This window comes from Anabrus simplex, chromosome 2 (assembly GCF_040414725.1).
Source record: "Anabrus simplex isolate iqAnaSimp1 chromosome 2, ASM4041472v1, whole genome shotgun sequence".
Classification (NCBI taxonomy): Eukaryota; Metazoa; Arthropoda; class Insecta; order Orthoptera; family Tettigoniidae; genus Anabrus; species Anabrus simplex.
The window spans coordinates 847,735,252-847,758,851 of NC_090266.1; the positions used below are offsets into that span (position 1 = coordinate 847,735,252).

A 23,600-nucleotide genomic window follows, 5' to 3' on the forward strand; every position below is an offset into this window, starting at 1 on the left:
TAAGGCCATGGTCACTTCCTGGCCAGTCCTAACCCTGTCCTATACCCTCATTACCGTAAGACTTGTCTGAGTCGGTGTCACATAAAACCAATAGAAAAATTTTAATATATAAAAATACTGTCTCTCTTCAGTGTGGACCGAGCTCGATAGCTGCAGTCGCTTAGTGCGGCCAGTATCCAGTAATCGGAAGATAATGGGTTCGAACCCCACTGTCGGCAGCCCTGAAGATAGTTTTCCGTGGTTTCCCATTTTCACACCAGGCAAATGCTGGGGCTGTACCTTAATTAAGGCCACGGCCGCTTCCTTCCCACTCCTAGCCCTTTCCTGTCCCATCGTCGCCGTAAGACCTATCTGTGTCAGTGCGACGTAAAACAACTAGCAAAAAAAAAAAAAAAATCTTCAGTGTGGTGGGAATTAATTCTTCAAACTCTGAAGATTGTGGCTAGTAAATACAATAAACGTATCCTACTTTAAATAAAGAGTTTGAAATTCAATTCAACTACATTTATATATACTGTGTATACTGAAGTATGTCTGTACAGTCATTTACAGTACTTGCAAACATTATGTTAAACTAAACCATATCTGCCTTTTTTTTTTTTCTGACAGAAAGTGTTAAGTATCACATTATACATTATTATCATAATATAAGCAATTTTAATGCCTGCAGTAATAAAATGTTATTGTACTGTCTGGTCTACGTCGAGATCACACATCAAGTAGCTTCTGATAGATCATTAAGGAACCAGATATTCCTTTAAATAAATAGTTTTAAAAGAATTGTTTTTCTGGAGTTTTAGTGAAATTAAAAACTACTCCATCATTGTGAATTGAGTATAATTCCTCAATAATAATCATCATTCTCAATATTAGCAATGATGAAGTCTATACAATTCATTATTCCTTAGAATTCCTCAGTCAATAACAGGCATATTTCCTCTGCCATGACTATTGGCAAAACAACTTTTGTACTTTAAAGAAAATATTGTATTTGAGTCTGTAATGATTACCACAAAAGAAAAAAACAAGAAAGTTTCAAGAATACATTAATGTATATCAACTGGGAAAGTTGATTTTTTTTAAAAGTTCTAATCTACAAACTATCACATAATCTAACAAGGCAGAACATTAAAATATTATAAACAATACATAACAAAGAAATAAAAATATCTATAACAATATCTACCTGGAAATGCTACACTAAAAATTACAAAGTTGAAGTTAATACATGTATTATATATAATTCTTATAAGTATACCAGCTACTTCACATACAATGAAATAGCCATTTGTAAATATTATCTATATAATAAATGTGCCTCACATGAGAACACTTACATTAAATTTCTTAAAAAATATATTATGGTATTGGTGTTCATAGAACTTACTGGAAAAAATATATCATAGATATATGGGACCAAAAATTACCAACTTTCAACACACCTATCAGCACTTGAGAAGCCAGAACGAAGTCCATACCCCACCTCCAATATGAAGGCTAGGCAGATGGATGGCTGGTCTCTCCTCTCCAAGCACAGGGCACCGGAGAATGCATGACAGGTGGGATACTTGTCAGTAAGTAACATAGTAAATAAAACATAAGAATACCAGATGGGGTAAATAAAGTAAGCTAACTACTGAATCTCCTCAGACCCAGGATTATGAAAATTACCTTTCTATCCTCTGGATCTGAGAAATCAAAATACACTATGTACTCAATGTATTATAATAAATTATTGAGATAACCCACTGATATTATAAATATATTCCTACAAATCCTATTTTAAATATTGTATTGCTACAAAGGACCAGCCTTTTATGAAGCAAACCTTATTACTAATTTGCCAATGGCATACTTTGCTCTCCTGCTAATTCCACTGCAAATGATCTTCTAAAGTATGTCCTTAGTTCACACTTCAGCATTGCTCGTGGAAATACTGCAGAAGATTAAATAAACCACTCGTTGCACCTTGCTGACTGCAATGATGCAAGAGGGAAAAATAAATATGTACAATAAGCTCTCTAGTTCACAAAACATGAGATTCTTGTTAGATATCAGGCACTTCTGAGTAAGGCTTAATATATTCCCAGGATACCAGTCCCAATGAAGTATTTACAGATGGTGAGGCATGATGGATAATTCATTAGCAAAACATGAGTGAGAGAATTACAGTATATCAATCTATAAATATTTCTCAAACACATTTTGCATGACATGCCAAAGAGTTGAAAGGAATCTACAGACAATATGGGTGACAGAACTGGTAAACCAGCCTCTGCGACCTTTCTGTCTTTTTCATAATACCCTTCTTGTAGTACTGACGTATGGAACGGGAAAGCTTATCGTAATTCATTGCAGGTCTATTTTTGCGCTTGCCCCAGAGTCGAGCAACACGGACAGAGTCTTCAATCTTAAATACTCCCTTAGAACGGTCAAGCCAGCGAATACACGAACCATGCAGCTGGGGAGAAGAGAGAAGTTCTTTGAGAAATTGCCAGAGATGGATATGGGAACCACCTCCACTACCCCCTGGGCGGCTTGAAGTTGATTTTCCTCCTCCCACTGATGCTGCTGGGGTTTCTACCTCCTCATCTTCATCTGTAAAAATATTGCCCACAATCACACAAATATTCTTATCATTTGTTTATTAAATAATTCTACAGCTCACTTAGATGCAATGATAGTGGAGCATGTACAGTTTGAAGAAATAAAACTATATTTCAAGCCTTGGATAAGGTCAATAAGATAAACCATTTCTAGAGAAACAAATAAGATGAAATGTTTATTGAAGATCATAACATCTGCAGAAATTGTTGTGTTTAGTACTAATATACATTTTTTATCATCAGCTATGTTTTATGCTTGTGTCCATTAACATCACTGCGATTGATTGTTACAGATGGACACTATCCTGATTGAAACAAGAGGTCAGTACAGAGTTATATTTGTTAAATTAGGATTTATGGACTCAGTGCCAATCAACAGAAAAGCTATTCCTCAAATCCGAAGTGACAGTATACAGATGTGCCCTTGATAATTTATATGAACATCCATGCTGCAACTGTCCACGTTGGTTTCAAGGTAACCTTCATGTGATTCAGTAGTAGATACAGTATAAATTGTGTTGTAGTCTCGAAATCCCCACTCAGCATGTCGAATTTATCAGAGCAAGAGTTTTATGCAAAATTAGAGGAAGCAGTAAAGAAATGTCCATGTTTATTAGATGTTAGCAGATTATTCAAAGAAACATGTAGGTAGAAAAACATGGGAAGTGATTGGAAAAGAATTTGACTAAAATCATAAGTTTATCAAACTTTTAATAATAATGTTGTTTGGCTTTACGTCCCACTAACTACTTTTATGATTTTTGGAGTTGTCGAGGTGCTGGAATTTAGTCCCGCAGGAGTTCTTTTACGTGCCAGTAAATCTACCGACACAAGGCTGACGTATTTGAACACCTTCAAATACCATCGTACTGAGCCAGGATCAAACCTGTCAAGTTAGGGTCAGAAGGCCAGCACCTCAACCGTCTGAGCCACTCAGCCCAGCAGTTTATTAAACTCAATGATAGCTTAATGATTGTCATTCTAAAAGGCCTAATATCTAGGTTATCAGCTCTATTGAACTCATTAACCAATTTATAAACAAACTATTAGTTTGAAAAAACTCCCTAACATAAAAATGGTAAATGATGCAACTGAATGTCCACATTTTGACTTATGAAAGGGTGAATCAAATATTTTCATTTTCTTTGTCTCATTTTCAAAAACCACTTTAAGAATCGCAGCAATCGACATGTGAAATCACACAGAATAATAAAGTGTTGTTTATTGGCTGGATTAGTGAACAAAGGACGTACCTTGTAATTTGTTAGCAATTGTCATGATGCAGCTGAATCTAAGTCAAGTTGCACTTTCGTTGCACCAGTGGATAAAAAGCCTCAAGTTGGCTGCACACTAGTACGATACGATATATATTTTACGTCGTAAGCGATACGCAATAATTGTCTTATAAGACTGACAGTGCTCATAAGAGTGCAACTGTACTGAAATGATTAAACTGGTGTACATCAATATGTGGTAAAAACATCTATCAAAAGATACGTGCATTAAGCAACATGCTCTGCTAGTCTCTTTGCTCAATATTTTACAATAGTTCAAGCGAACGACATGTATAAATGTCGATCAAGGCTGAAGATACAACATTCTTAATTTCCTTCATTAATACTGCTGAAAAAACCGAGCAGAGTGGCCGCGTGTTCACGTGCTATGGCTATGGAGCCAAGCTCTGCATCAGAAGACGGGCGGGTACCAAAATCACTGTCGGCTGTCCTGAGAATTGTTTTCTGTGGTTTCCCAATTTCACTTCTAGGCAAATGCCAGGACAGTTCCAATTAGGCCACACCCAATTCAATCCCTCCTCTTACCCAATTTCATTCATCATTCATCTTCATCAGCTGAGGCTGGCATCAGAAAGAGCATCCGGCCATAAAAGCATGCCATATAAATTCATTTCACCTCATCCCTGACCCCGTAACAAGGGAAGGGATTATTTGCAATCAAATTTAATTTAATTTAATTATTACATTAATTACATTATACAGATGCACCCAATACCTATCTTCCGGTTCTTTAAATACATGGCAACCAGATGTCATAAACAGGAAAGAGGACGTGGTGCCCCAAAATGTAGGATATTACAGAATAAAAGTTTAAAACTCTCATAAACAGATGTCATATAACACTAAATTTTGTGATATAAGTATTAGGCTACATTTATGAAATATGCCCAGGGAAAGTCATATAAACTTGAAAAAATAATAATTCATACATAAACAATTAAGTGATTTTGTAGATGCAGCCATTACATGCTTAACTGTATTTTTCTGATGAACATATCTTCTTTAAAACAGTTTGTTGACTTAGAATATAGTTATAGAATTTCCTGACAAGCCATTTTATGGTGGAATTTATAAATCCAAGTTTGCTTTGAAAGCAAGTCACTAAGATATGACAGCTGAAATTACTATTATCACAAATGGATGATATTTTTGAATTGCTGAAATTACCTCCTGGATGCCAGACAGAAGATTACAATGCAGGACATGTCAGGGTAAAAGGAGGACTTCTATAGCCACCCAGTTTAAATACCAATACACTGCAACAACGTCATCTTCACTTGAAAAGCTCTTTACTGAAACTGACTGGAATGTGTCATTTAGGAGAGAACATATCTCTTTGGTCACCAGCAAAGCTGTCTTACGATAAATATCATACATCGCAGAGATTGTGCGATTAATATCTTTTCTTCTTGGTGTGCAGGATGCCTAAAAGTACGCTCCAACACACACAGTGCAAACATTTTGTGGGTAATTTTATTTATAAAGATAACTAATAGATGTTCCTTTCCGCAAAATATCTATATGTTAGGCCCCTTTAAACAACGAGCATCATCATCATCATCACCATCATCATCATTGGATTTCTTAACAATAAATTATTATTTCAGTTTCGGAAAGTCTGTACTTTCATTTACTGCTGCTCAGTGATTCAGCAAGTACGTTAGTGCAAGAAATGTTTTTGTTATGAGCAATAAAATGCAAAATCAATAATGATCTTTCACAAATGGTACTATTTTTTTAGTAGGCCCACCAATATACAAATGAACAATCAAAAACTGTTGCATCTCTGGAGACATGTAATATAAGACAGTCCACTTCGGCTATGTTCGGCTCTGTACAGGCAGTTGGATGCATATTGCAACACAGCCCATAGTTCTAACTCACTGTGTCAGTTACTCCCCCACTACCCTCTCCCCTCACCTTTCTCACTCCTCCTCGTGATATTCACTTTCATACATCACTATGAAATTATAAGCACATGGCACGATCCCATACAGCGCAGTGGGTCAGCTGCAAGCTACAAAATTCATGCCTACCACATCAGCTGAAGTTCAAATCCTGGTGTGAACGATTCTTTTTTTGCTCCCGAATGAATACACTGTGATGAGGTCAGACAATGAAAACACCAAGTTTGGCCGAGCTTTGAAGCTAAATACTACACTCCATTCCGACATGACACATTATTCACACGCATCGTCCAAAATGGCAATTTAAGCATTTGTGAGGCAGCGATTTAGTGTGGTGTTTCGCCTAAGGCTGATCAGAGATGGATATAGCAGTGATGGGTGTCAGAGGGCATTCACTGGAAGTCTACTGGGCACTGGTTTAAAGCAGGTTTCTAGTAGGGAAGAAGACAACAGGTTAGCTGAAAATTCACACGAGAACCCGTTCTCAAACTTGGCGGAGCTCATGCAGATGACCGACTTTATTTAATGTCCGTACAAGGTTTGTAAACGATTACAAGAAGCCGGACTCCATTGCAGAAAAGCTGCCCTCGAAGAATCTCTCTCTAATGAACATATGGTTGATGTGCCTTTGCCGAGATGAAATTAAATCATAAATGGAATCATGTGATCTTCTCTGATGAAACTTCTTTCAGTTCGGCAGAGGTCGGGCCAGTTCGTGTTTACAGACCACGGGGAGCCCAATACGACAAAATATATATACCAGAGTATTCACGCAGTGGCTGTATATCTGTGTCATGTTCGGGGTGGACATCATTTGATGGGGTGAAGTGCTTCATTGGATAGATGACCGTCTCACATCGGACCAATCTTTTGACGTTGTGCAGGCTACTATGATCCTGAGAGTGAGAGAGCGCTATCCAGATGAGGTAATACAGTTTGTGCAAGACAACGAGCGGTTGTGTTCATGGCTGGTTTCCTGAGCAGGACTCCAATGAACTGCTCAACTAGGTCCCTCAAGCTCCAGACTTGAACCACATTGAACATGTGCGGGCAAGGTGGAAAGGCTTCATAAAGAAGCACTGACCTCATCCTCCCCCTCATTCGTATAATACTTTGTTTGGCATTATGTTAGATGCATAGAAGGAAATCACCCCCAACGAGGAATATATTAGAAAGCCTGCTGAGTCAAAGCCACATCGGCTCCGACAAGCTGATCAAGCCGGCAGGTACTGGACAAGGTATTAAGCCATGTTTAAAACAGTCTGTTTGAGGACTAACCTAATTAAAAGCACAACACAAGATTTTGCAATGAACAGAAATACCCATGTATTCGGTTAATGCAACATGCTAAATTTTTTTCAAAAGGGCCTGTCAGAGTAGGACTCAAACTCTGGTTCCCAACTTGACAGGTGGGTATGCTTCCTTGGTGCTAACTGGCACTCGCATGAACACACTTAATAGTGTAAGGCTATTCCCCTTTTTTACATGACACATAGCATCCCTACACATCCAATACAGTCCTTTGAGGGACTGGTGATAATAAACTACATGCTCAATGCGAGTGAAAATACAAACTGTTAGCATAGTGGAGTTACACTATGGAGTAATAGAGTCCAGTAAACAAAAACTGCAATACCAGTACTCAAAACCCGGATCTCCTGGTTGATAATCAAGAACCCTTCCCCTACACTCATACTGACACACCATGAAGTGCTTCACATGGAGCTTCACTTGCCAGGCGTCCCTCATTTCACATATTCATTACCCATTATGGCAGTTTCTCATCCATTTCATTGTACTCGTTTGTTATTCTGATATGTGAACAGTCGCATTTCGTCAGGAACGTGTAGCTTAACAATAAGCGACTTGCATCACTTTTTGTTGTACTTGTACCATAGCACCCAAGGATGATGATACATGATACAGGAATTTGAATTTTTTAACTATACAAGTAGTTAATCTAACCACTTTACTAACCCTTTTAAAATGTCAAAGACTGACATTGTTTCAAAGCAGATTACAGATCACAAGCCTGAAGACTGCTCTTCTTTACTCTCTGATAACCTGTCTAGCTGCATGGTGAGTACAAGGAAGGTTAAGAATTCCTCCTTTGGTAAATTTGGATGTGGCAAGCTGCTAGCACTCCCTTTAATCCACAAGCTCTTGCAAATAGCTTTAATTCATTCTTACTCTCAATCGGTTCAAGCAAATGCATGAATAGATTTCCGTTATTCCTATACTTAACTGAAAGAAACCATGATAAAGTACAAAAAGCTGATGATAGTACCATAACAATACAATGGTACATCTAAACTCCAAGTGAATTTTACGAAGTTGCATGCATGTGAATTTCATCAATCAACAACATTTCAAAAGATTTAAAAAAGAAAAGCTTTAAATAATTCATCTTGTGAAGGATAGAATAATACAGAAATGAACATACATCCTCAGATTTTGAAAAACAGTGTTAAACTACACTTGGAATTTGACAATATTTCCTGAAAAGGCAATACAAAGGAGGGCTCCTAATTTCTCAAACAAGAATAAATAGAAAGATGCAGCTGTAATACAGTGCAGGAAACCTAACTAAAGTTGTCAGGCTTAATACTGTATTTTTTTTGCTAGGGGCTTTACGTCGTACCGACACAGATAGGTCTTATGGCGACGATGGGATAGGAACGGCCTAGGAGTTGGAAGGAAGTGGCCATGGCCTTAATTAAGGTACAGCCCCAGCATTTACCTGGTGTGAAAATGGGAAACCATGGAAAACCATCTTCAGGGCTGCCGATAGTGGGATTCGAACCTACTTTCTCCCGGATGCAAGCTCACAGCCGCGCGCCTCTACGCGCACGGCCAACTCGCTCGGTAAATACTGTATTGAAGGAGACTAGAGAAATGTGCATGCCAAAATTATAGGTTTTCAGATCTCAATATTATTCCTTAAATTCATCCTTTAAATGCCCTGTGAATGCACCTGCTTTGGTGATACCGTAAGAACAGATATGAAGAATGCAACAGAAAAACCTATACAGTTTTTTCCTGTAGGTAAGAGTTTTACATCTAAAAAACTTAAAAATTCCACCAAAAATTAATGTCCTAGATCAGGACATGACTAACTTCTTAACACATTCCGTCCGACTCGTTGGCTGAATGGTCAGCGTACTGGCCTTTGGTTCAGAGGGTCCCAGATTCGATTCCCAGCCAGGTCGGGGATTTTAACCTTCATTGGTTAATTCCAATGGCCCGGGGGCTGGGTGTTTGTGCCGTCCCCAACATCCTTGCAACTCACACACCACATATAACACCACCCTCCACCACAATAAAACGCAGTTTCCTACACATGGCAGATGCCGCCCACCCTCACCGGAGGGTCTGCCTTACAAGGGCTGCACTCGGCTAGAAATAGCCACATGAAATTATTAACACATTCAAAATTTTGTACATTCATTTAGCCTTACAAAACCAGAAAAATTTACATTTTTGGCATGTTTTTCACTACAATGACTTATCTTACAGATACCAGTCAAAGGATGTTAGGGGTCAATGTTCCATCATATTGTGTGTTCTTTGATAGAGGCTTTTACTCTGTGATAATGTATAAACTATGTCGACTCAGCTGTGTCCCACTATCAATGTGCGTGTCAGTCATTCGATGTATCAGTTGGATGGCAGTTGTACATGTAGCAAGATGTAGTAAGCTGGTGTACTAGCAGACTGAACTTTTACAGATATATAGTATGGCTTGTGATGTGATGTTGAATAAATTTGTATTTTAACTAACATGTGGTATCGTGGTTGTGTTACCTCGCATAGGCCGATAGAGAGTTCGCCTACAAAAGAAAATCTTTTAAAATTTACTATATACCAGTAACTACATAACCTGATGTCATGGAATTCTAGATTAATAGAACCCTGGGAAGTGTCAACAAGCTTTGTAACTGTACCAGCCTGTAAAGCACATTGTATACTTCATGGACATTTAGAAATGAATGATAACAGAGTACTTTTTGAATAAATGTAGGAGAGGAAACTGAGAGTCATTGATGAAATATATCCTCTGCAATTTTCACATAAAACCTAACCCCATGGCACTAGAGCCCTGAAGGGCCTTGGTCTACCAAGTGACCACTGCTCAACCCGAAGGCCTGCAGATTGTGCTAATATGAACCTTACAACATTTACTGTAAGTTATCTAAACACAAACACAATATCATTGTTGAATGCTAACATACTTTTGTTGTACACATCCACAGACCAGAGCCAGTGATGGTACACCTTTTCTAGTAGATGTGTGATTCGTTTTATGATAACTTTTCACTGATCATTTTGGTGATGGTACGAAGGCAGATCAAATATAAACAGGAATTTGAATGTACCGCTGCTGTTAGAAGTAATTCTGAGGTGGGGCTTTAACATGATGTTAGTGGGGGTGACTGGAGAAGGGGTTTGCACATGCGAACGACAGTGGAGAGCTGGCTGCTTCAGTACGGCATGAGTGAGCTAGAGGGGCACATGTCTGTTGCGTAACGCATCATTATAAAATTTCTCGACCCATCCGAAAGTATGAAATGGCTCCACGCAAAGTTTGGGGAAGAAATATTTTCGCACATTCGAGTGTATGAGTGGGCTAAAAAATTTGTGGCCGGAAAAAAAATATCTCTGGAAAATGAACCTCATGAAAGGAGACCGCGGATGAGGATCACTGCAGACAACATTGCTGCCATTCGCGACATTACTGGTGAAGATCGGCAAATGAAAATTTCGCACATTGTTTTAGCCATAGGAATAAGTTATGGAAATGTTCAAACCATCATCCAAGATGAACTCCATTTCAGAAAATTGTCTGCCAGGTGGGTTCCTCGTCTCCTCAACCAGGAACAAAAAACTTTACGCCAGAAAGTTTCTCAGAGACTCTTGCAATGCTACGAGAAGGAAGGGGAGGATTTCTTGCGTCGTATTGTGACTTGTGATGAAACTTGGGTTCATCATTACACCCCAGAGTCAAAGCAACAGGCATGGAGTGGTGGTGAAGTGACAAAGCAGGTCCAGTCAAGGCCAAAACACGCCCATCGGCTGGAAAGGTGCTTGCAACCGTTTTCTGGGACTCCACGGGCATTTTCTGGTGGATTTTCTTCACGAACAAAGGACAATTAATGCAGCATATTACTGTCACATTTGGATGAAGCAAAAGCTGCGTATCACAACAAGCAATGCTGGCAACCAATCTGGAACGCCATTCTTCTCCATGACAATGCAAGGCCAAATACTGCCGCTTTAACACAGGAAAAACTGGAGGAATTCACTGGACACATCTGGAACACCTTCCGTACAGTCCAGATTTATCGCTCTGTGACTACCATTTGTTTAGACTACTCAAAATCAAACAAGACCTAGGAGGACAGCGGTTCGATGATGATGCAAATGTAGAAGAGTTCACGTGCAACTGGCTCCGCACACATCCCTCTTCTTTCTATCAGGACAGCATCAAATACTTACCAATCCGATGGAGAAAATATGTATCAAAGGCAGGACACTATGTAGAAAAGTGTTTTTGGTTGATGCAATAAATATAAAAAAGTAATTCCCGCTTATATTTGATCCACCCTGGTACAAACCTTCCCTAACCATCCACTTTCACTATAACATACACTATTCAGCCAGAACATTACGACCACCTACATACTATCGATATAAACCTCTCTAAGTGATAGCAGCATCACCTGACGAGGAATAACTTTTAGTCAGACACAACCAAGGTGCATGTAGTATCAGTGAGCGTACTGTCCGTGTGTTCAATGGGGAGAGCGCGCGATCTATCTGAGTTTGACCGACGTCAGACTGTGATGGCCCAGAGGCTCAGCACGAGCATTTCGGGAAGTGCTCAGCTTGTCGGGTGTTTGGGAAGTGCTCAGCTTGTCGGGTGTTCTGGAAGTGCTGTGGTGAGTGTCTTCAACAAGTGACGAAACCAAGGTGAAACCACGTCCAAACGTCGAGGGATTTGGTGGCCACCCCTCATTACAGATGTCGGATGTCGTAGGTTGGGCAGACTGGTGAAACAGGACAGGCAGTGAACTGCGGTGGAACTAACATCAGATTTTAATGCTGGGCAGAGTATAAGTGTGTCTGAACACAGTGTACCGAACACTCCTACGGATGTACCTCCGCAGCCGACGACTCACGCATGTGCCAATGTTAACACCACAACATCGCCAACTACGACTGAAATGGGGACGTGAACATCGTCACTGGACGTTGGTACAGTGGCAGAACATTGCATGGTCTGATGAATCCCGATACCTTCTTCACAATGCCAATGGGAGTGTGGGAATCCGTCATCTTCCAGGGAAACAGCTCCTTGACACTTGTACTGCGGGATGGAGACAAGCTGGTGGCAGCTCAATTATGGTCTGGGGGCCATTCACGGGGGCATCCATGGGTTCAGTGGAGCTCGTGCAAGACACGATGACGGCCGAGAAACATCGTTCACTGGTTGCAGACGACGTACACCCCTTCATGATGATCATGTTTCCCAACAGCAGTGGCATTTTTCAACAAGATAATGAGCCATGTCAAAAGGCCAGGGGTGCGATGGTGTGATTCGAGTATCACAGTGGCGAGTTGCAATTCATGTGGTGGCCCCCAACTCGCCCTATCTTAATCTGATCAAACATATTTGGGATGTGATTGAACATGGGGTCAGAGCTCATCCCCCCCCCCCCCCCCCTTCGGAATTTACAGCAATTAGGTGACTTGCGTGTGCAGATGTGGTACCGACTCCCTCCAGCGACCTACCAAGGCCTCATTGCTTCCATGCCAAGAGGCGTCACCACTGTTATCCGTCCCAAAGGTGGACATGGTGCTATTAGTTAGGTGGTCATAATGTTTTGGCTGGTCAATGTATATACTCTTATTGTTTCTTCTTTATATATGCAGAAATTCAAATACAAGTAATAGTATTATTAATCCTTTCCCACGGGCTATCTTTCACTCATTGTCTGACGAAACCTAGAGTAATAATTTGCTTGTCAGGTATAATTGTGGAGTACCTTCACTAAATAATTTATTCTGTAAAAACCACTTAAAATATCGGTTTCAAATTTTGCAACAAAGGAAAATACACCATACATATTCTAAAATGATACAATGAGATCACCTAATTACACGCAGGAACCCCACAGTTCAGAATGATACATCAAGAAGCATCCAACACAGTGCGAATTAATGTTAAATTGCTTGTTCTCAAAGTCAGTCTGAATTGCTCGACCTGATGGGGCTCTTATTTTCTTGGTAATGCAGAGAACACAGGATTTTACCCTGAATCTCCAAATTTATTTCATTTTTGTGATCCGTCAGATGATGATTTATAGATAGCAAATCATACTGCCTCTCGGACGTACAAATTATAAACTATTTTTCACTGAATGGAATTGAAAGATGAACTGACATTAGTAGGAATATCATTTAATTATGTAGAAGCCCATAGTCCGGAACAGAATTAACTGGAGGATTAAAACTGATAATTATTTCTTGTCCAAGTAGGCCTAATATTTTAAAGGGAGACGGTACCTGAATGAACATTTCCTGTCCTGTGCAATATACCGTATTTCAATTTCCCTCAGTTTCATCTTCTGTCCCATCTGCTTCCCACACCATTTTTATGTTATCATACCTACAACTTCAAACTTGCTACCACTGCATTCATCAACATATTAATCTAGTTTGTAACAAATATCCTCTTCACTCAACTGGTTATGTGCAGCCATGTTGCTGCAATGTGTTTACATTCAGTCAGCTGTCTGTTCTATCTAAGAAAACGTATACAAAAACACTTTATTTTAGCATTCCGTGCATGTCAGTTGTATCTAGGAAGCATAGGAAATTCACTGGTTCCAAGAAGTTATATGTTTAGCAGACAGATGGCAGAGGAAGTCGGTTTCAAAGTCGAGTACGCTCTACTACGCAAGCTGCGGGAGACAATGAGTGACTCCAGTGCGCTTTTCTACACAACGCGCAGGAAGGAGTTAATAAATTTCCTGCTCTTGTCTCATTCCACTATAGGTGAGAAGTCCTGAATATTTCATTATAGTGGGGGAGGGGGAAAGACCTGTTTAACCACACATTCATAAAAGTCATTTTAATTTCAATGAAGTTCAATGTTATTCAACCTACACTAAAGAATGTAGGTGTATTACACGTTAATTGCAAATACATACAGCATGTTCTTTGTGAGTTTAGAAATGTTGAATTCAAGTGATTTGTACTGCTGAACATCTGAGTAGCTTGAAAAACCTTTAATGGGAATATAGATACTAAACATCATGGTTAAGGTATGTTTTTTGTAATATATAATTGAAAAAGTTTAAATAATCTTTCATGGTGGGTAAGTTACAAAATTCCTCTCATTTTCATTGGAATATTTTATACATACACTTTATATATCATATCATATATATTCTCATCACTAGAGACGGGAATTATAGGCACAAATAGGTTAGAATGCAAACGTATTTAACCAAGGCGCAGGTGCATGTTACCCGCATGACGGTTCTGCGGTGAGATTTTCATATATATTATCGGTCTGGACAAACAGAACCCCAAAAATTTATGGAATTCCCCGACATAACTGTAGAGCGGCTGGATTACACTTGCGCCTTCTTCAAATACGTTTGCATTCTAACCTATTCATGCCTATAATTTCCGTCTCTATTCATCACAAATTGGAAATGTTAAGTAGAAGTTCACTTCAGGGAAGTGTTACTAGCAGAAGAGGCAGAAATCTTAATGAAAATAATGACTGGAAAGATTAGCACCCATTTAACAAGAGGAATTGGACGTCTTTTTTTTTTTTTTTTTTTGCGTCGCACCGATACAGATAGGTCTTATGGCGACGATGGGACAAGGAAGGGCTAGGAGTGGGAAGGAAGCGGCCGTGGCCTTAATTAAGGTACAGCCCCAGCATTTGCCTGGTGTGAAAATGGGAAACCACGGAAAACCATTTTCAGGGCTTCCGACAGTGGGGTTCGAACCTACTATCTCCCGAATACTGGATACTGGCCGCACTTAAGCGACTGCAACTACTGAGCTCGGTGGACATCATTTTACAGGTCATATTCACAATGTCAAAGGTCAAATTTGTTCCCACTAAATTAAGCAGAAAGGGATGACAAGAATCTTCTAAAGATTAAACAGGTCATTTCCTTTCTTATGAATCATCAGTTGTCAACTTTTGAGGTAGTGAATTAACATTTTGAAAAATTCATGTGTTACCTCTGTGAGACTGTGATTTTACAATGTTTCTTAAAGTAATCCAGATATCAGCAAGGAATTAGTACTGTGGAGTCATGCTCAGAAAGTTATTTTTAATATTTGATATTCCTCTGAAGAAGCAGGACAGGCAGATCACTAAGCAGTGTTGGAATCTCACATCAGAAACTTGTGACCTACACAATGTTACTGTGCCACGTGAATGCCTTGAGATCAAGAGGTCAAGTTACAGCAATGTTTAATATTTCCACCCCTTAGAAAACATATTACATCTCCAGAAAATATTACAAAGTTTAAATGACTTCGACCAGCACTTGCATGCAATGGAATGTTTAAGCTTCAGGTACAAAAACAGATGAACAATGGACAAAAGTTCCTAATGGACAGAAAAGAAACTGAAGCAGCAAGGTACTTACACACTATGCACCAAATTTGTTGTTTAACAATTAGAATTGCTGATTGAAATGAATCTGTCAAGATTCTTCACGATAAGATGGAACTGAAGGTACACATGGGAAAAATTGTATGTGGGTTCAGCAACAACATATCTTTTTCCCCTGAAAGAAACTGGTTTTTGAATATTGTTTCCTAAATTACAAGAGGGAAGTTTAATTGAGAGAGAAGTAGTCACATATCTTTTGGTCGCTTCATATAATATTTCCAACAAATGCTGAAGAAAATGTGGCATTTGGTCATCAACTTTAGGAAAAGCCTCACCTCCTGGTGGCAGAATTTTCAGATTCTGTTCTTCCACTATTTATCAAAACAATCATCAATCCAAATTCTAATAACACCTAATGCTGCTCATCACCTCACATCCAGATATGCAGGTCTCCCATGTGCATCAACTAGAAACTAGGTCTTTTCGGAGGCCACCCAACATCAATCAATCAATCAATCAATCAATCAATCAATCAATCAATCAATCAATCAATCAATCAATCAATCAATCAATCAATCACTCAATCAATCTCCTAAGACTCCATGGGTTGGTACAACTAAGTCATCTGCTACTTTGCCCATGGTAAATTTCTGCTTATTTTAGAATGTAAGGTACGGTAAAAGTTTGCTCTTTCTAATGCACAATCACACATTTCTTTATTTGCAATAATGGAAAGCAGACATTTGCAGGAAAAGGGACTTTCTACTATCTCTACAATATTCACACAAAGTTATTCACATTCACAGTTATGAAAACAATATAAACTCTTTATAAAGAAGTATTAAATGTAATATATGCCTAAAATGACACCACGATATAAGCACTCTCGTAAGATGAAATACCTCATTTGACTCCTTTACCATTCATAAAGGATCAGCTGTACCCTGAGACTGATATATACAGCACTTGATCCTTCTATACTCTCAGAATAATTAACAATCATGAGTGTACATTTCATGATTATTTTTTGGAACCAGGTCTAAGATGTCCTTTTGTTCATTTTCCTATTCCTGGTATTTGTATGACCAGTGATAAACAAACTATTCAGGAAGCTATGGTATGCATCACTGGTTCGTAGAAAAAATTGCTGAGGTAAGGATATTGTATAACTCACTGGTTCATAGACAAAAATGGTCAGGTACGGAAGCCAACATGAGCAATATGTAAATGATGCAAGGAACAATATTGAGATCATAACCAGGATGATTTGTGTTTTATCTGTGGAATGGATATCAACATCACTGATAATATAAACTTAGAATTAACAATGAATGGTAATGACTTCACTGAAGTTACCAAGTTTATATAGGAGCCAGACCACAGTGGTAGAGAATGGTTAGAACATACTACAGGATTTTAAATTCATGCCTTCTAATACAGAAACTGTATATGTATTTGTAAGAGCAGCAAACATTACCAAACAGAAAAACTGAAAGGATGGTGTTTGGATACAACTCAGCAGACAAATTTATTAAAAATTTATAACTACCGGTATATTTAAGTGACAAACGGTAAAGAACGCAATATTCTATGCTCCAATGGGAATTGAAGAACACCAAAGAAAACAAGTCTTAGCTCACCTTCAGAGGCATCTCCACTTGAACTACTGGAGGTATTGCCATTATTCCACTGAATGTCCAGGTCCTGACAAGCTGCTTTCCAGATTTCAAGCTGAGCAAACAGGGTACTACCACACTACAAAAGAAGAAAAAAACACTATTTCATCAAACAGAAGAATCATATAATCATTGAAATGACAAATGGTCAAAGTCATTATTATTTTTTTTTTTTTACCACAAATCATACAGATTTTATGGATGGTCCAGTGAAAAAGGCCAAGCCCCATGTACATTAGCTGCTTCACAGCCCCTCCAATCAAATATTTAAAATAATTACATTATTCACATATTTACACTTGTACAGTAATTCATTCACTAGATAACACTTACACTTCCTTTCACTCTTGTTGATGCGCACAGAGATTTACACTTTATTTTTTTATATGTCATCTTGAATAATAACTCTATAATATTCCAACTAACCTGCGGTGCTCTTTGCTGAAAGTCTTGCTCAGTAAGAGCAGTCAGAGCGGCTCCATCCATGTCAAAATACTCCATAGGGACCATAGGTAAAGCATACTGGCGAAGCGTCCACAACAACCATGAACGCACATCTCCGGCGGCCCAGCGTGTAGGGTCTGCAGTCAAAAAAGTTAACAGCTATTCATAATCACTTCCTAACATCAGATCCCTCAACAGGTTCACACTAATATCAGCTGATTGATATTGTATGGGTTACTGGTTCATAGCAAAAATACTCAGGTAAGGAAGCCAACATGAACTATATATATACATGTATAGGAAACAAACGGTGAGAAGCAAACTTACTGTGTACGCACACACAGATAGAGTATGCATAAAGGATAAATATGGGTCCAGAATTAATAGCTATCAATCTTCTTTCAGAACAAATGCTATAGTGAACACAGGCCTGTTCTAGATCAGAAATTCAGCTGCAATTAGATTCTCAGCTTCTCAACAAAAAAATGTAGATGACATGGAAAAATTATACATTATTTCACTGAGGACCAGAATATTAATATCATGCACCAAATAGAAGTTAAGGTCTGTTATGTGCAAATACCATACCTTTGTCTCTTATTCCAGGAATATATTGTAAATATATTAGAATAATCACATTCATGTAAGGATCCAGAGGAGGCAACATTTACATAATACTACTCTTGACAGAAATCATCCGGGAACAAACCGTATTGCTTTCCTTTCTTGAATCAAGTAATCCTGGTGATGTTCCCATATCCTGGAACCATACTCTAATTAGGGTATTACCAGCAACTTTTATGCCCTCTCCTTTAGATCCTCATTAATGTAATTACCACAATGAAGATCTTTCCTTATATTACTTACAGTGATCCCCATGAGGTACTTTCACACCATTAACCCATTAATTAGAACTTAGAGGCCTTTACCTCTTGGCGAAACTTACAACCAGAGTTTTCATCCTGTTTACCGTCATTCCATTGTCCGCTGTCCATCTCACAATTTTGTTGAGTTCCTTTTGCAGTCACTCACAGTCTTGTAACTTATTTATTAATCTATACAACATCATCCACAAGATGTATTATGCATGATTCCACTTTTTTTACTCATATTATTTAGCCTACAAATATATAAGAAAACAAAGTTCCAATAATACTGACTTGCAAAACCACCCCTTCCCCCTTACTCTAATTCTTTCTCTAATTCTCAGGTTTGCTCAACAATACAAGGTACCTGGTACAAGTAATTCTCAACAGCAATTTCTCCAGAGACTAAGAACACTTATTTGACAATATGCACCTTGAACACAATTCATCCATAATATTGAAAAGTGGAAAATGCAGGGATCTCAGTGTCTAAGACATAGCTTCTCATGAAGTGAAGAAAAAATAATATCCTTTAAAAATAACCCTAAATGAATGTATGAATAAGTTTTCTGAACAACAATCAATATTTTTGTAAATGCCTTTGTACACATTATTTGTTAATACTGAACCACAAAATACCTTCTTCTTTTCTTTTCCTACCGCTATTCCCACGCCTGTGGGGTTGCGGGTGCGAACTGTTTTACTGCCGGATGCCCTTCCTGACGCCAACCCTATGTGGAGGGATGTAATAACTATTGCATGTTTCTGTGGTGATTGGTAGTGTAGTGTGTTGTGTGAATATGAAGAGGAGAGCGTTGGGACGGACACAAACACTCAGTCCTTGAGCCAGATGAATTAATCAGAAGTGATTAAAATCCCCGACCCGGCCGGGAATCGAACACGGGACCCTCTGAACCGAAGGCCAGTACGCTGACCATTCAGCCAACGAGTCGGATTCCCACTGGCCTTACAGTTCAAGAAACAAAACAGTCACCAAGATTACAATTCAACCACAAAATACCAAAAATACAAAAAAAACTACTTTGGAAGATTGTTGTAAAATTGTTTGCATTCTTCTTCAATAATATAAGGATTCATTCCCAGTACTTTAAAAATTAAGTTCTCATCATCTTAGAACGGTGTAACAATCCCACTAACAAGCCCAATGTCATACCGAGGCAAAACGCTGCTGAGAAAAGCCTAAAGGGCTTGAATAATTCCTAATACATATTTATCCTTTATCTTGACCTTACAGGAACACACTTTTTTCTTTTTCTGTATTTTTTGTATCTTGTATATTTTGTACAAACCATGAAAGAAAAGAACTACTTGAAAGATTCAAATAAAATTATTTGTAAATCATTTTGTAAGGTGAGGTAACATTTCCAGTTTATATTCATTACCGGTACCTATTGATTTAGGGGTTTCATGTGTCTTAATTCATCCGATACCTTACAATGTTTTTCTTAGGCAGAAATTCGGCCTGCCGGTGTTTTTGAAATCGACTGTACACAGTTTTTTTTGTTTTACGCCACACTAACTAGGTACTTCTACGGTTTTCGGAGATGTCGAGGTGCCATAATTTTGTCCTGCATGAGCTGTGTTACGTACCAGTAAATCTACCGGCACGAAGCTGGCATATCTCAGCCCCATCAAATAACATCAGACTGAGCCGGGATCGAACCCGCTAACTTGAGCTAACAAGGCCAGCGCTCAACCGTCTGAGCTATTCAGCCCAGACTGACTGTACACGAATGAGGTGTTAAACATATAACATTATTATATTACTGTCCTCAAAATTATAACCGAGTAGAATTGTTGGAGGAACTCCATTATTACAAAATTATGTTTATAGTCACGAATAAAACAAAATATACGTGACGTCTAACAAGTTATTTCACGATACTGGATAGAATAAAACTGAACTCGCCCACAAATGACATGATGGACTCCTCGGCAAATAACGCATGGTTATTAGAGACGTAGAATCTAAATTTTACGATTAGATGGAAAGTGGTGGGAGTTAGTGGCAACATATCAACTCGTTTCCAAGAACTTGAACCAAGAGCCAGAATGTCAGATGTTATCTGCTGGGGCCGGGGCACGGTCGCGTTAACATGGACGCCTCGTGCTTACACGGCAGGATTCGCATATTGATAGCCTGGTGTGAATAAGTAACAGCACACGGACCGAGGTTTCGTATCAAACAAAAATGAGAAGAAAAGTAGCGATTATCACACACACAAAAAACCGAAATACTGTTGGAGGTATTTGCAGTTTTCAATTGTAAAGTAAAGCTAAAGAACAGAATAGTGCAAATACCACTTAAAAACTTCCTATTGTGCAAAATGGAAATCGGACGCGGAAGCTCTCAATACTGTGAAAGCTGGACGTTAGAGGGGTTATAACTTGGCAGTATAGACTAAATATCCCTGCCCCTAAGTCGAAGAATGAAAACTGTTAAGATCATATTTCAGGTCTAATGATATCGAACATTTTCAAGGACGACCGAAGTTTTACTTTGGACCCATTAGTTCCCACGAGGAACCTGTCTGAATAGCCTGTGGTCACCTATACCGTGACTCTAGTGCGGCCAACAAGTGTTTCATTCTGATTGGCTCGGCCATCTTTTAGCCAAATCTTCCGTCAGCTAATTAAAACGTACATATTCCGCACAGAGTAAGAGCACTCTATAGAATTTGAGTGAAGTTTAGGGGCTACCTATTTTAAGTTTAACAGTACCTATTTTTTTAATCAAGCACAAGGGATTATTATCTACCATTAATTTTGAAATATATGTGCATTTACGTATTTCTCAGGTCTGAGTTTTAAAGAAAAGGCATGCCAGGGATTAACAAAATGGGTTAATAATTTTAAAGGGGCCAAATAAATAAACGTAAAATGTCTTCGTTAATATTAGCCGTATCGAAAATCTGTACATAACACAAGTTGTTTAGAATTTCCTATCTTTTACGTTTCGTGCGATTTTACCGTGCGAGTAAAAATAACAGAGATTTTCTATATTATTAATGTTTACACAAATTTCCAAATACTTACAAGCATTCCCGAAAATACATGTTTTATCTAAAACTTGTATATAACAAATTTATAGGAACGGACACTTCTGATCATTTATTTGTCTCATTCATGTTTACTGCATGAGCTGTCATGACAGATATATTCTCGAATTCAAGCTTTTATTGCTATTCATCTCTTGAAGGACCAGATTGTAAGTGCCACCCAGCATCAAACAGGGTTTTTCATACATTATAGTTATAACAATAATAACAATGTAATAGCAAAACAGATAGTAACAAACAGAACTAGAGCATAAAATTAGTCGTTTATCATGTGAATCGAACCGCGGGTGGTCGGTAACCGAGTCCTAAACACAAGTACCCCGTAACCAGGAAAACTGCTCGTTTTCCTTGAACAACAAGCAGTATTTTCTCAAACTATACTGTATAGAGATACCAATATTTAATTGCTCATCACGGGGATAGGACCGTAACCGTCATTAACAGAACACTATACACAACTATCCCCGGGCCACGATAATTGCTCGTTTTCACCACTAAACAGTAGCAGATCATTATTAGTTATATTAGTAACATGAGTAGAATGATACAGTATATCGTCGTTGCGCCTACAAAAACCCGTGGGAGATATACTGACCCGCAGCACATATATCAAACGACCGTAAATTCTTTGAAGTTGCTCACACAACATTAATCCTTAAATGACAGAACCTTACCATCCAAAGTTAAAAACTTCATAATTGATCCGTATTGAACTGAGAATCACAATGCTAAAAAGAGAGATGTTCCACCTATTCAATACAATGATAAAGTGTTGCACAAATTAATGTCACAACATGTTTAATTTGGTTTGGGACCGGTTTCGACACATATCTATGTCATCATCAGCCGATAGAAAAAAACATGGCAAGAAGTATACAATTATCAACACATAATAAAACACATTAAAGGATAACTGTAACACATATGACACTTTCTTGCAGAAGTGAACAATCAATGTTCATGTAGCACTTTTCCATGAAGATAATTTTTGTAGAACATCACACTGCTTACGATCTCTACAAAAATTATCTTCATGGAAAAGTGCTACATGAACATCGATTGTTCACTTCTGCAAGAAAGTGTCATATGTGTTACAGTTATCCTTTAATGTGTTTTATTATGTGTTGATAATTGTTTACTTCTTGCCATGTTTTTTCTATCGGCTGATGTGTGTCGAAACCGGTTCCAAACCAAATTAAACATGTTGTGACATTAATTTGTGCGAAAGTTTATCATTGTATTGAATAGGTGGAACTTCTCTCTTTTTAGCATTGTGAGGATCTTACCGTCCAGAGATGAATTATTTCACAAAGCGGTTTTTGCAGGAGCAACAATGATATTACGTTAATGCAAACATGGAGCTAGGTAATATAATGTTGTCTACCCATCGGTTAATACAGGCCTAATCGATTACAAGTAGCTTCTATGTTCTGCATTTGTTAATATTATATGTACCGATGAGCCATACATAAGAAAGTAAATTTCTATGTACAGTTAGGGTTTGATAATACTATTTTGTGTATTCTGATAGTCATCACATACATTATTCAAAACAATGAGTATACTCCTTTATGCCACATGTATTATAATATAAATGTTAATATAGGTCTAACTACCAACACAGAATTTCTAACCTCTCAAATAATCGTGACTTGCTGTATCCCACGTATAAATCTGAATTTTGAGAAGTCTTATGTCAGGTGGTCAGGCTCTGAATATAACAAATACTGTATCAAATATCGACATGTAGCCTATATAAGCAAAATAAATATAATCGTAAAACAATGAACTATACTTTACTGAAACAATAATCATCTATTTATCAATCTATTTATCAGCTGACTGAGTACTTGGCTAAAACATGGCGGCTGGACTGGACATGGCCACTCTGCCCATATAGAGTCACTGTGTGATAACGGTGCACTGTCTTCCTTTTTTTTTTTTTTTTTTTTTTTGAGTGAATGACAAAAGGAAGTTGATGAGGACTTCTGCAGGAATATGATGACCACTACGTGTTATGATCGTAAAACAGGCATATCTCAATACTAAATTTCTTGGACAAGTCTGAAGTAGAATTGTC

At 38.3% G+C, this 23,600-nt stretch overlaps 1 protein-coding gene across 1 annotated transcript in view; it reads right to left on the reverse strand.

The window, feature by feature from the left end:
* Positions 1-466: 466 nt before the first annotated feature.
* The window catches only part of LOC136863711 (DNA-binding protein D-ETS-4), a 114,039-nt gene continuing 90,905 nt past the window's right edge, over positions 467-23,600 (reverse strand). Inside the window, exons 3-5 of the mRNA XM_067140069.2 lie at positions 17,557-17,711; positions 17,095-17,209; positions 467-2,598 (exon numbers count right to left, since the gene is read on the reverse strand). Coding sequence (XP_066996170.2) covers positions 2,237-2,598; positions 17,095-17,209; positions 17,557-17,711 — 632 coding nt within the window. The 3' untranslated portion in view covers positions 467-2,236. The remainder of the gene's footprint in view (positions 2,599-17,094; positions 17,210-17,556; positions 17,712-23,600) is intronic.